Below are 15,218 nucleotides of genomic sequence, written 5' to 3' on the forward strand. Positions count from 1 at the left end.
TGAAAAACCCAGTCATGAACAAATTCTTGTTTTAATTAGTGGACACAATAAACAAAAAACACTCCTTGAAAGAAAACTAAACTCTTCTTTTACAGCCCAAACAATATGCGAGATTTGGGAGGAAAATAAGACTTTGAGTAGAGGGAGATCATTCTTCATTATCATCATGGGCTCCTTAATGTAAACTAATCTCGCTGTCATTTCTTTTCTGCTGTAAATATTTAGTTAGAACATAGCTTTACATTTAAACTAAATTCCGGAACACAAAAATATTTAGTAGTGTGTAAGTTGAAACTTAGTATCCCTTTAAGTCACAACTAGGCTACATTTTAACTTACGCACTGCTGGTACAACCGGCCACTGGTGAGTAAATATTTCAATTAAAGCATCATTGGTTTTAGATAATTCACAGTAGTTTAATTTTTGACACACCTGGCTGTTATTTCAACTTCCAACTTTTCTGCATCCAGACTGAGGTGGGATGTTTTAGGAATAAGTGTGACGTTGAATGCTGGAAGCACTGAAGACCAAGGAGAAATGTTGTTAACACATAAACAGAGAAAAAAATATGTAGAAGAAACAAATCTGAAGGTAATATAATTACCATATTTCTTCACTTCAAACTCTCTGCTGAAAACATTCTCTTTTCCCTGATCAAACTTTGCTACAACTTTCCATCTGCCCTCTCTAGAAAATCCAAAATATACTTATGGTCAATTCATACAAAAAAAACTTCACACACACATGCTGACACAAGTAAAGCAGGGAAAATAAATATTGAACACGTCACCATTTTTCTCAGAAAACATATTTCTAAAGGTGTTGTTGATTTGAAATTTTCCCTGGATGTTGGTAACAACCTAACGAATCCATATACGCAAAGAAAACAAATCTAATTATTTTACAAATTAAGTTATGTGTAATAAAATGAAATGACGAAGGGAAAAAGTATTGAACACATGAAGAAAGGAAGGTGTAGAAAGACAGTGAAAGTCCAGACAGCAGCTGAAATCTTTTAGTAGTTATTCAGCAACCCTCTGCCCTTCCTCATTGTAATGTACTATTTGCTGCTTCAGACCAACATCTACAGGATGATGAAGATGAAACTATTTCAGCAAGACAATGATGCAAAACAAGGCCAAATGCTTTCAGAGAGAGAAAATCAAGCTGTAGTATAGCCAAGTCAATCACCTGAATTAAATCCAAAGACAAATCGAATACAAAATAAAGAACTGATTTGATAGACGAAACCCACAGCATCATCAAGATTTTTACCCTTTGTTGAAGTCTGTGAAAAAAAAATAAAAAATCACACCTGAGCAATTCATGTGACTTCATTCTCTATATGAGAGGCGTCTTTAAGCTGCCATCTCCAAAAAAGCCTTTTATATAAAGTATTAAATACGTTTAAGTAGTTCAGTACATTCTCATGTCATTCCATTTTTATTACACAACTAACTTACTCAGATTGTTTTTGTTCTGTTTTATTTGTAAGTTTGTATATATATATATATATATATATTTTTTTTTAGCAAAATCTGGTTGAATTCCATGTCAACATCTCCTTTAGAAATATTATTCCAAAAAATGACATGTTCAATACTTATTTTCCCCACCGTATGTACATAAGGTTTTGGTAAAAAAGGTTTTGGTTTTTCTGGATTTACAGAATTTGTTAAGTATGTGTTAAAGTAAAGTGTTAACAATACGTCACCTTGGAATTTTAAGGTTTAATCTGACATTTTTGTCAAAATTAATTTATTGACATTCTTATTAAATGACAACTTATTTACATTAGGGGATTTTTGTATAAGTTGTTTATATTAAGACTTTTTATTTACAAAACAAATGTTACACAGATAATGTTTGCTATGGAATGCAAAAACTTTGAAGCTCAAAATTTCAAAATTATTCAGAACACAGATAGAACCATATAATTCCAAGGTGACGATTTGTTTTATTCTATAAAGTTCTGATAATATTTCTTCAGATTTATTAAAATATTTAATTTATTATAATATTGTTAAAGGCTTTTGGTGTGAGTGGACCTTAAGGACACAAATCCACCGAAGAATGTTTTTGCGAAGCTGAAAATGGCAGAGTCATTTCAAAAATGTGTTCAGAAAAATATGGCACTTCTGATTAAAGATATTTATATAAAAGTACAAGTAATTATTAATAATAATTTAGTATATAATAGTAATATATATATATATATATATATATATATATATATATATATATATATATATATATATATATATATATATATATATATATATATATATATATATATATATAACAAATATATATTAAAAACTTGACTTCTAGTTGACCATTTATAAAAGTATCACAAATACTACTGAAGAGCAAATTGGAACCCACATGAACCCAGGATTCTGACAGAAATCAGTCAAGTTAGGTGAAGGAAAAATCATGGTTTGGGGTTACATTCAGTATGGGGTTTACAAGAAATCTGCAGAATGGATGGCAACATCAACAGCCTGAGGTATCAAGACATTTGTGCAGTCCATTACATTACAAACCACCGTAAACAGGACTGTGCTCCTTCTCATACCTCCACATCAAAGTTCCTGAAAGCAAAGAAGGTCAAGGTGCTCCAGGATTGGCCAGCCCAGCCACCAGATATGAACATTATTACATTATTATAATCTAGAGGCATTTGCCTTTCATATAAGTCACTTCTGATTCCATAGAAGTCAAGGTTTTATTTCTTGTTTTTAAAACTTAGGCGACAAGACTTTTGTCAGTTAGTGTATTTAGCTAGGGGGAGAAAACACAACAGTGGACAAGCACCCTAAACTACATCTGAATGTCCTTTAAACAATCTCAACACTCTTTTTATCTTTTGGTGCATTATACTCTGTTTTATTTTCTACACAACACAACTGAACTAATCTGAATGCATACTTGACTACAGTAGACAGTGAGAAGATGTCAGAAAAGACCCCATCGATTGCTTTAACTCTCCCAATACCATGCACCGCAATTCCATCTGGATTCTGAAACATGAGTAAATTGTGCTGTAAGCATTAATATTCCAGAAAACAAACAAACAAACAAACAATTGTCTTGCAAACATGGTTACGATGCTTAGGTTAATGTGACAAATCACCTGAATCTCCAGAGATATGGTTCTCTCAGAAGAACGAAATTCCAAATCAGACACAAAACCCCTAAAACGCACTGGGGAAAAGGGGGAATAATTGTACATGTAAATGAGTACTATGAAAACAGCTCAATAGCAGCATGTGAGCGCTGACCTTTGTCTCCAGGGTTGTAAATAGGTTTGTCGGTCTGAATGAAGATGTGTCCGGAGCGAAATGACACCGGCATTACTTTTTCTGCACGATAGATGTTGCTGAACTGAGCAACAAGCTTCACATACTTCTTTTTTCCATCTGGAAGTAGCAAATTTGGGTTGATCTGATAGAAGAACGTAATTGATTATATTTACATGCAACAAGTGACGTGATCATAAACCACAAAGAACCTCAGCAAAGGGCCTTATTTACTAACAGCTTGTATGAACACTAAAATAATTTCAGAATTTACGAAACTCACAGTGGGAAAATTGTATTGTATAAGCATTTTAGTAGCTTATTTTATATGATAAATTATAGGGTATATGCAAAAGTATTTTTAATTCTTCAGTAACCTGGGTTAAATGCTTCCGGTGAAATGTATGCCATAAAAAATTGGCGGTTTAAGGTCTGTTTTCTTTAAAAATCTATATTTTTCACTGTCTGATTGATATACGATATAATGTGGGTCTCCAAATGTACAAGCAGCACTGCAATAAATTAAAAACGTTTTTGTGCCATGTCTTTAAAATATGGAAATGTATTTTACTCCATTAATTTCAATGGAGTTTCTGCGCTTGCCTGCTGATCCTGACGTGCACGTAAACAGCTTTTTATCTCGTTTTGTCTCATTTTACACTAAATGAATGATGAAGTCTATTTAACTGTTTATATTTGAATTACTTTACAACATCGATGATGTAAAAGTGTTAAAACTCAAAACTGGCTAGAATAATAAGAACAATCAAGGTTTGAGCCGAACATATGAAAGACACAGACGATTGAATTAATAAATTGACATCCCGTCAATACTCTTTAATTTTCATAAATCATATGTTTTCAAAAGAGACAAAACATTAACAAAAATCAAGTAGACAGGTAGGGCAGCTAAGGAAAACAGGTCTCTGACTATACTGTTTTTAAATGGACAGATCTTACCTACAACTCCCGTGAAAGAAATAAAAAAACAGGTGAGTCTTCCGGGCCACTGCTTACCTTCACTAAACTACTGTAAAAAAATAACAAAACGTGACTATGAAAAGAATAAACCACTACCTGCTACCAAATCAAAGTATTAAAATAAACAAACTAGTTAACACATTACAAACTAAAGAATCAAAAGGTTAACAAGAACAAAACACTAAAGAGCGCGGCTTGTAGATGGATTGCCTAGCATGCGGAGTACCGCCAGCCAGACCGCCTGAGCGCAAGCCACCACCGAGCTGAGGGAGGGCGAGAGAGAGCGAGAGAGAGAGAGAGAGAGAGAGAGAGAGAGAGAGAGAGAGAGAGAGAGACCATTGCTGTCAGCCTTTTATACTGGGAATCCCCAGTGACGTCACGGACGTCATTCAATCCTGGACATGCTAGGTAGAAAAACTCCTCCTATAACTCAAGCGCAACAAGCACAAAATAAAATAAAGAATTAAATAAAACACAGACCCGCATAACAAAAAGGAACCTTAGAAAAATGAGAAAAGTCACATTAACCATTCACCGGAAGTGTAACCGTATAGGAAGAAACCAGGAAAAAACACTAGCTGTGCATATACCCTAATGACTTACTCGGGTTTGCGCTATTCATTAAGTTCAGAAGCTTACCATATTTCTACCATGGAATTAAAAAAATAATAGCAATAAATGAAAAAAAATAATAATAAATGTTGATTTCAGACAAATTAGGAGAAAAAAACTGTAATATATATATATATATATATATATATATATATATATATATATATATATATATATATATATATATATATATATAAAATCTGAATCAGAAAAAAAAGAGAAAAAAAACGAGATTAAAAAGAAAACTACCAAGTTTTTTCATGTTATAGAGGAAATGGGTTAACAGGTATTTGTGGTATTGTTTAACAAGCCCAAAGAGGTTTGTCTTAAAGGAATAACTTACACAGAACTGAGTTACTTTCTTCAGTTGAACTCAAAAGCATATCATTTGAGAATCGTTACAGGCCGGTAACCATTGACTTCCAAAGTATTTGTTTGCTACTGTGGAAGTTGATAGTTATCTTCTAAAATCTGCTTTTGTGTTTAACTGGGAAAAGAAAGATGGGTTTGTTTCTACTGGAGGGTGAGTAATTTCTGTTTTTGAGTGAACTATCCCTTTAAGTCATTCTGATGCATTCAGAAAAGATTCATGCATTCATACATAAATTCACCTCTAGGGTTTGCAGGACGCTGTAGTTGTTTTCTGAATTGAGGGAAACTGAGCCCCGCGACAAGGCAGTTTGGGAGTTTGGATAGTCATAAACCACGACAGTGACTTTTACCACCTTTGCCAGGTTGTGTCCCTCCACCAGGATGTTCTGTTTTGTTCCAGGCCTTATTTTTGCTGGAGCTAGAAGAGAAAACCTCAAGCAAAACAAAAGAGGCATTTGCACCGAGTAGTTACAGAAGCTCAAGTCATAGGAACTACAGTATTCAACAATTGAAAGGGATCAAAAAAGTTAATCAAAGTTGTCCTGAGGCAAGAACACATTTGGATTTTTGGAAAGGTTTTAGTCCAATTCCAAATGTTGACTAGTGTAGATAACAAAGGTCTGTTTCCCTGAGAACAAATAGCCCCACATACTGTTTTCCTGGTTGCATTTACAACATCATAAAAAGAGGATTAAACTATTTACGACAACTTGTTAAGCTACATATCATTGAGACTGAGAATAAAAAACAGCACAGTGGAAAAAGGAAACAGGAAAATAATGTGACTATTAGCCTTCTGTATGTTTATGCTGCATAACAATTTGAAAAAGCATGAGATGGAAATTTCTATTTAAATAATTTTGCTTTTGTGCAAGTTTTAACTTTTATAATAATTTTAGCTAAAATAAAACCACTGAACATTAGAAAAATAAATATCTATTAATTATTGACAATTGGTTGAATTTGGGTTTTAGAACATATGGTCATGCATGGTCAACTTTTATAATTTTCATTAGGATTGGAAGTATAGTTAATATATATTATTGATGCATAATTCATTGACGTATATTTCTCATTTATTTATATATTTGGTGTCATATTTTTTAAATATTTAAAAAAATTGGTTCATGCGATTTCCTTTTTCTTTTCACATTTATTAATGAACATGTGAATTAGGGCTGCACGATACTAAAAAAAATTAAACATTGGGATATTTTTGTATTCTGCAATATATATTGCGACATGAATACAACTGCACTAAATGAGTTAAATAACCATTTGGAAATAATTTAAAATTTTAGATTGATTGGGATGATTCTGTATAGGAGTGCATAAATATAATAAACAATCTACAAGCGTCAAATAGTTCAAAAATAAAAAAAAACAATTTAAATAAACATCATTTTATGGTTTTCTGAGGAGTCAAACTGTAGGTATACAGTAATAAATAATCAAATGTAAAATAATAACACACAGTCTGTTTTTATAAACAATTCAGTAACACAATAACAGTACATGAATATAGATTTTGTAAACTAAACATTACTTTATTATGAACTAATGATGAGTTTATGTAGGCGCTAATCATGAACTAACTAACTTTAACATGAGTCACATGAGTTCATGTGTGAATAATGGCTAGCTTACTTGTTAGTGTATGATTGTTTGTTAATAAATTTATTAATTAACATTTAAGTAAACCAACATACAGAGGCGAACTGGAACAGCATTTTTACCCAGGAAAAAGTAACTGTTATTCAGGCCACATGTAAATAATGCAATCAAGAAAGTGAAGAGCAGGGTGGGAGTAGTGCGATCGGTAAGTGAAGAGACCTCCAGAGTCAACAGGCAGGCTAGAGTCATGGTGGCAGGACAGATTGCCCGTCAGGTCACGGGGAAATATCCCAGTGCTCCCTATGGCCAGTCCACCCCTGCTGACATGAATGAGCTGTTGATGTATAATTATATCATGACTTTACTTGAAGGGGCACGTCACCATTAACTCATCCCTAACTACTCATGAACTCCTGTATTTAAACTGTTGATGTTGACAACACTTTTCGGTAACACTTTAGTTTAGGTCACAATTCACAATATTAACAAACCACTAAAAGCTTAATAAACTACTAATTAGCTGTTTATTAATAGTTAGTAAGGTAGACATTTGGGCATTTGGGTGGTTTTAGGGATTAGTGGCGCCCCCAGAAAATATTCTTAGGGGTGGCCAAGTAAGGCCACACCAAATCTTAGGGTGGCACACAAAACAATAATGAACTGTGTATATATTGTGAACAATGAGTAATGTTATGTTTTTGTTTCTGGTAAAGGAAATAATGACGTTTTAAATAATTCCATTAATTACTCTTTCATTAATTTCTCATTAATATTGTAATTTATTTCCTTAAATAATACAGCAGGTACACATGCAAACCAAATAAAAACCAATATTTAGTTTAAAAACACCTTTCAGGTAAGTTATTTTTCACATACTTTTATTGTACAACATACAGTATATGCCATGTCTAAAATTAATGAAGATTAATAAATGAAATAATAAAACAAACAAACGAACAAAAGACATTACTACATACACACACACTTACTATACAGACTCCAATAATATCATTTATGCATGTTCCTTTTTGAGCCACAATATTATTAATAAATATACTTCTATGATGTACCTTTTTGCAAAATACATCCACAAAATCATTGAGATTTTTGGCTCTAAAGTAAACCAGCAAAATAATGTAGTTGCTAAATAAACTAGATTCTGAAAAGCCGATTTCAAAATGCATCTATTAATTTATTTGGATTTGTGATTTTCAATCAGATAAAACACAACTTTTTCATTTAAAAAATAATAATTTCTTAATAAAAAGTGTGCAATCTCAGTGAATCAGCTACGTCGGTGGCGTTGATCAATATTATAGTGGCTGCAGTTTAATTATAAATTAATTTATTTATTCATGGAAATACTGTGAATTTAAGCAAGTACATTTAAATTAATAATATCAACAACTAAATCATATTGGGGTGGCCACAGGGGCTTTATAACTACTATTAAACAGTTAATATCTTAATTATAGGCACGTAGTAAGCCTGCAGTTAATAGCATGAATTGTGACCAAAACAAGTTTATGAGGGTTTTAAATTAAGCATTATCATGTAGTATAAATTACCACATTAACTTATGCTAAATTTAACCATTATGAACTTTTGACATGTTAATGTATAATGATATTGTGACTTTACCGTTATCCACACATGAACTCATGCGACAGGTTGTAAAGATTAGTGCGCACCTTAACTCATCCTTAGTTCATAATAAAGTAACGTTCAGTTTACTTACTAATACTTCATTATTCATGTACTGTAATTGTAAAGTGTTACCAACGATTCAATAAAATGTATTGTTATTAATTTATCAAAGTTACAAAAGTTACAAAAAACTGTTGCAAAATAATAAAATATAAACCACAATCAACACTGCATACATGCGAATGATCACATTGCCATATTGATGCTGAAATTGTACTTTGTGCTGCCCTAATGTGAACTGTAAAATCGTTATTATGTAGTTTATGTATTATGTGTTTGTATGGTACTGTAGGATATTTTATGTTGTTTCAATGTAAATGATCTGCAATCCAAAACAAACTGTCAACTTTGCCTAAGCTAAAAAGAAATAAAAATGTTATAATATTTAAGATGCATCTAGTCTTACTGAAATATATCCAACAAGGCACACTTATTTGTTAAGTAAATAAATTACAACTCTGTGAAATTACCCATGATTATCTGTGCATGTGTGTTTACTGAGGGCAGAGGACAGTTACTCACGACGGAGAAGGGTCTTTGACCGGCTCACTGTAAACAGAAAAACACACTCAGTTACAGATGAACTCCAGTTCAACCAGTTTTTACATTATAGAATTTGATATGCAGATATAGCTGAAGTCAGAATTATAAGCCACCCTCTTTATTTTTTCCCCAATTTCTGTTTAACAGATTAGATTTTTTTCAACACATTTCTAAACATAATAGTTTTAATAACTAATTTCTAATAACGGATTTATTTTATCTTTGCCATGATGACAGTAAATAATAGTTGACTAGATATTTTACAAGACACTTCCATACAGCTTAAAGTTACATTTAAAGGCTTAACTAGGTTTATTAGATTAACTAGGCAGGTTAGGATAATTAGGCAAGTTATTGTATAACGACGGTATGTTCTGTAGACTATCGAGAAAAAATATATAGCTTAGGGCTAATAATATTGACCTTAAAATGCAATTCTTTTATTAATAACTGCTTTTATTCTAACTGAAATAAAAAAAATAAGACTTTCTCCAGAAGAAAAAATATTATCAGACATACTGTGAACATTTCCTTACTCTTTTAAACATCATTTGGGAAATATTTAAAAAAGAAAAAAAAAATCAAAGGAGGGCTAATATTTCTGACTTCGACTGTATATCTATAAACATTTTTCTACACACTTCTCTCATATGTACCAAAGAAATAATAGTACGAAAAAATAGCAATGACTTCATTAGTATAAGCACATTTTACAACAAACAACATTGTTAAACATATTGATGCTTAATTTGTAGTTAATATTGTTTTAATGTAATCGTTCATTTTCGGGACACGAAACTAAACAGGGTAGGCTACTTACATTTGCTGCATATTAGGTCCCCAAACCGTCCTCTTGCTGCTCATTTGACAAGATAAACACATTATAAAAATCAACGTCGATAAGATAAGAATATATTTTTACACATTAAAATTAACAATGCAGAGTTAAACACACTTTCGTTGAGGGAAGGCCTTTCCATCGCAGATTTGACAGAGCAGGGTCCCCCATAAGAGCAGCTGAAGAAGCATCGTCCTGCTGAAGTAACCGCCACTCAATATGTCAGAAATAACTAGAAAACAAGCAGCTAAAATATCGACATATCCCCAAATCCCTCCTCCCACTAAACTGGGAGCTTAGTGAATCTCGAAACTTTGTAAAGCAATTGTGCAATGTTTGCAGTGTTTTCTGGGCAAAAGCAGTGATTTGTCTCAACAACACACAGACCCCCAGCATTAGAAACGTTTCTAGCTTAAAGTGCTGTAAACAAAATGGTAGGCTATAAAATGTCGATTTTTATTTATTAGTTGGACATTTTACCTGTGTGCGTTGCATTCTCCGCATTGCCATTTGTTGTCATTGTTACATTAAAGTTTATGCTGCACTTTGTATTGCAGTGTTTACTCAACCTGTAGTCAGCCTATACTACTTAGCTAATAAGATCATTATTTAAAGTTATGTCCTGAGCAGGTTAAAGGGACAATATGTAAAATGTTTTTTTTTAATATTTTGCTGATTTACCCATTTTTTAAATATTTCAGAAAATGTTCAAATCCATAAAAAAACTAATTTTAACTAGTGACATGGTTCATGTCTCCATGTCAATGACATCCTGACCCTCTATGTCCGGTTAGATTTGATATAAAACAGTAAAACAACAATGACGTTTTAATATGTTGTATGATTTATGCAAAGAGCTTTGGTGTGACTCTGGAGTCAGATCTGAGTTTCAATAGTCATGTCAAAGCAGTAAGTAAATCAGCATACTATCATCTCAGAAACATTGCAAGAATTAGATGCTTTGTTTCCAGTGAAGACTGAGAGAAACTTGTTCATGCTTTTATCAGCAGCAGGGTGGATTACTGAAACGGCCTCCTCACTGGTCTTCCCAAAAAGACAGTCAGACATAGACAGACAGAACGCTGTGGCTAGGGTTCTGACTAGAACCAGGAAATCAGAGCACATCACACCTGTCCTCAGGTCTCTACACTGGCTCCCAGTTACATTCAGAATAAAGTTTAAAGTATTATTACTGGTCTATAAATCACTAAATGGCCTAGGACCTCAATACATAACAGATATGCTGATTGAATACAAACCTACTGTAACAGATCACTCAGATCATTAGGATCATATAAACTAGAAGTACCAAGAGTTCAGTCAAAGCAGGGTGAATCAGCTTTCAGCCACTATGCCCCTTGCTGCTGGAATCAGCATCCAGAAATGATCAGATGTGCTCCAACATTAGGCATTTTCAAATCAAGACTGAAAACACATCTGTTTAGCTGTGCCTTTACTGAATGAGCACTGTGCTATGTCTGACAGATTGCACTATTGTGTTTTTCTTTTCTTTTTCATTATCTTATAACATTTTAACACATTTTTATCTGTTTTATCTATTTTTTATAATTTCATTTAACTTTTTTCATTATAATTTTCATTTTCTTACACTTGTCTCTTTTATTCTTGTTTATGTAAAGCACTTTGAATTGCCACTGTGTATGAAATGTGCTATATAAATAAACTTGCCTTGCCTTGCCTTAAATGTATTTAGTATGATAAAACAGCCCTGCTCATACGTGGAAAAACAGGAAATGGTGAACTGTGGCATAATAAAAGCTCTGCTGCTTTAGAGCCTTAGCTGCATTTGGAGTCATTAGCTATGTTTCCATCCAAAAATGTGAATAAACTTTATGCCCAAAACTGATATATCAGATAAAAGACATGCGAATGAAGCAGCGTTTCCATCTATCGAGTCAAAGAGAACAAAATCGTCCCTTCCTGATTAACTGACACCAAATATCAACAGTAAAAACAGAATTTGCTGTTGTAGAAGAAGCTGCGTCAATGTTTTGCTTATTTAATAAATGACTTTCGCCTCAGAGGATTATGTCGACATGTAATGAATGCGTGATGGCGTTTGAAGACGTGACACGCTGAGCACAGACACTCTTGATAGTTCTGGAGGTAATTAATAATATAATAACAAATTATATAATAAAGTGTAATTTATAGATTCAACTAGGATAATTAGGGAGGTTACGGTAATTAGGGAAATAATTGTATAACAGTGGTTTGTTCTGTAGACAATTGAAAAACAAAGCTTTTTGGGATTTAAACCTGCCTAACTTTAAATAGTAAACAGTTCCTGACTTCAGCAAGCTACACAGGAAAACATTAATGTAATATCCTAGAAAAAAATATGACTTGAATGCCGAATGTTTCAAGAGTTTAACTTAACGCACTAGACATTTTATTATTTCATGAACAAATATTTGAAATTAGTCCTGAAGCAATACAGAAAAGTAAAAGGTCAAAAGCTACACATCTCCTGAGTATTTGCTTTGAATTTGATGGCAATATCATGCAAAATGAAGTTTCTGAAATTAATTTTCTGAGGCAATGTCTTGTAATTTTCTCCCTCTACTTGTTTGTGGAGAAGCTTTCTGATTACCATACATATACTTAAGGTTTCTAGCAACAATTTTAAGGGGGATAATAATATTGACCATAAAAAAATTTAAAACTGCTTTTTTTTCCAACCGAAATAAAACAGATAAAGACTTTCTCCAGAAGAAAAAATATTATCAGACAAACTGTGAAAGATTCCTTGCTCTGTTAAAAATTATATGGGAAAATATTTTTGGGAGGGAAACAGAGGGCTAATAATTCAACTGATAAATAATAATAGAAGTATAACTAGTAAATTATAAATATAAAACATTATTGTCATTATTGTGATACTATGTAACATGGGGGACGTAAATAAGAACAACAGTCACAATCTCAGTAAAACAAATCAAAATATATATATATATATATATATATATATATATATATATACTTTTTTATATTATTTATATTTATATATTACTTATATATTATTATATAATATATATTTGTGGTTATGCTTTATTGATTTGTTTTACTGAGATTGTGACTGTTGTGCTTATTTACGTTGTAAATAAGTTGAATGTACTAAATCACTCACTCATTTAAATTTCATTAAATTATAGTCATGTTGAACTAAATAGTTTTTAAGTAATTTTAATTAGTTTAACGGGAAAGATCATCCAAAATTATAATTTCTGTTAACATCAGAAAATGATATTTTGAAGAATTTTGGAAACTGGTAATAATTGACATGATCCATAGTAGGGCAAAATACTATTGAAGTCAATAATGATTACAGTTTTTTTAATTTTTTAAGTATCTTCATCAAAAGTAGCAAAGGTTTGGGACAAGTCAATAGTGAATAAATGATGATGGACTTCTCATTTTTTGGGCAAACTACTCTAGCCTCATAGACAGAATTATAAGCTCTCCTGAGGATTTTTTAGGGACTGAGCATCGGAGATGTGTAGGCCCTATTGAAATTGCTCTGATTATTATTATTATTATTATTATTATTATCATCATCATCATTATTATCATAACGCCCCTATGTGAGGAAATTTTGAGGGTCTAAACATTCTCGAAAAACTCTTGAAATTTTGCACACACAGCTGAAGTGGTAAAAAAGATAGTTTAATAAGGGTTTCAGAAGTAGGTGTGGCAATATGGCTCGACAGCGCCACCTACAAACATTTGAAGAAGTGGCCCCCCGAGTTACGTTTCATGCACACACAAAAATTTCAAACTCTGAAACTCTAAAATGTTGATGATAGACTTTTCATTTCTTGGGCAAACTACTCTAACTGTGACCACTTAATTTTTTGTTTGTTTGTTTGTTTTTTTGTTTGTTAAATCATGGTTATGTCTTACTAGTTCATTCTCCTATTTTAATTAACTTAAGTTATGGCTACATTTTACATTAAGATGTAGAAACAAGTTCTTTTTTTTTTCCATGTAGCTAATCTAAAACACATTTCTAGGCAGTTAGCATTATGCTAAACTTTTAGCTTGCTAACAAAAAGCTAGTTGAAAACACTAAAAATAGCTTGTTTCAGTAATATAAATAGTGATAGTTTGTTCTTGCCAAGCATTCTGGTACAGAATAAACTAGAAATCCACTTTATTGACCTGACACCAAAAACTATGTGGAAGATGATTACAAATAAATTTAGGACAATAAGTACAAAACTTGATATGAATTTTTCTGAGTCTGATTACGAAAACAAAACCAAAACAAATAAGAGTTGTGTAGACAATAGACAACTGATTTTATTTTAAAATCCAAACTGCAGAAAAGAAAGAAACAGCAAGAAAACTAGATCTTTCTTTTCTTAAAATTATTAACAAAGTACACTTCTGAAGATTGTTTATTCCACAGTGAAAACCCACACTAGCGACATCTTGTCTTCCCTCTAATGCAACTCGTGGAAAAATGGTGGATGTATTGTCCATCACTAGATCAAACATGAAATGGGTTAAGAACTGTTTTGAGGTTGTTTTTTAGCACAGACAAAAATATATTTTTAATGAAAGAACTATATTAAAGTCTGTGCAAAATCTAAATTTACAGTGTTTATTTTGCTAGCTCACATTGTTATTCTTAAAGGTGCAGTAGGTGATCTGCCAAAATGCTAATCGGTTAGCAGATTAGCTTTGGATGGAAGGGGAGGTACTGTGTTTCAAAGCTACGCCTCCTGAAATTGCAAACGCGACCACCGCGACGACACGACAGCAGACAACCCACTAGTTCATGTCATTCCCCAGTTAGAAGTGTACATAGTGGTTGGCCCGGTTGCGTGCAGGAATTTCACTTATTAAGCCACACTTACATGCAATTTCAGAGCGAATATTCAGACTAGCATGGTAAACAATATAGGGAGCGCGTCACAAGCTGTCATTGTTCAGAAATGACCCAATGTGAATATAAAAGCAGATCCAGCTCAGCAAGCAGGCTAGGCAGAATAGCGCTATTTACTGATGTTTTGTTGTTAAACTAAATATAAATCTACATTATCGATGCCGTAAAAGGCCCTTATCAAACCGAAAATACACAACACACTCTACATCAGCTCTGCATGAAACTAAATAGTTTTAAAACAGAACATTACCCGCTAAGAGTAATACTTGAGCCAGGGTGTCGTCCTTCCTCCAGCGTGCAAAAATAACTCAGGAATGATTCAGAAGTTTAAAAAGTT

General features: G+C 32.6%; 1 protein-coding gene across 3 annotated transcripts in view; it reads right to left on the reverse strand.

The window, feature by feature from the left end:
• Positions 1-10,193, reverse strand: part of c3b.2 (complement component c3b, tandem duplicate 2) — a 46,618-nt gene extending 36,425 nt beyond the window's left edge. For all 3 annotated transcript variants that reach the window (NM_001442330.1, XM_087303082.1, NM_001100020.2), the window contains 9 exon segments: positions 433-520; positions 605-687; positions 2,932-3,023; positions 3,137-3,207; positions 3,285-3,447; positions 5,507-5,699; positions 9,111-9,137; positions 9,952-9,987; positions 10,087-10,193. In NM_001442330.1, coding sequence (NP_001429259.1) covers positions 433-520; positions 605-687; positions 2,932-3,023; positions 3,137-3,207; positions 3,285-3,447; positions 5,507-5,699; positions 9,111-9,137; positions 9,952-9,987; positions 10,087-10,160 — 827 coding nt within the window. In that variant the 5' untranslated portion in view covers positions 10,161-10,193.
• Between the last annotated feature and the right edge of the window lie 5,025 nt (positions 10,194-15,218).

The sequence above is a fragment of the Danio rerio genome, chromosome 22 (assembly GCF_052040795.2).
Source record: "Danio rerio strain M-AB ecotype USA chromosome 22, GRCz13ab, whole genome shotgun sequence".
NCBI classification, from domain to species: Eukaryota; Metazoa; Chordata; class Actinopteri; order Cypriniformes; family Danionidae; genus Danio; species Danio rerio.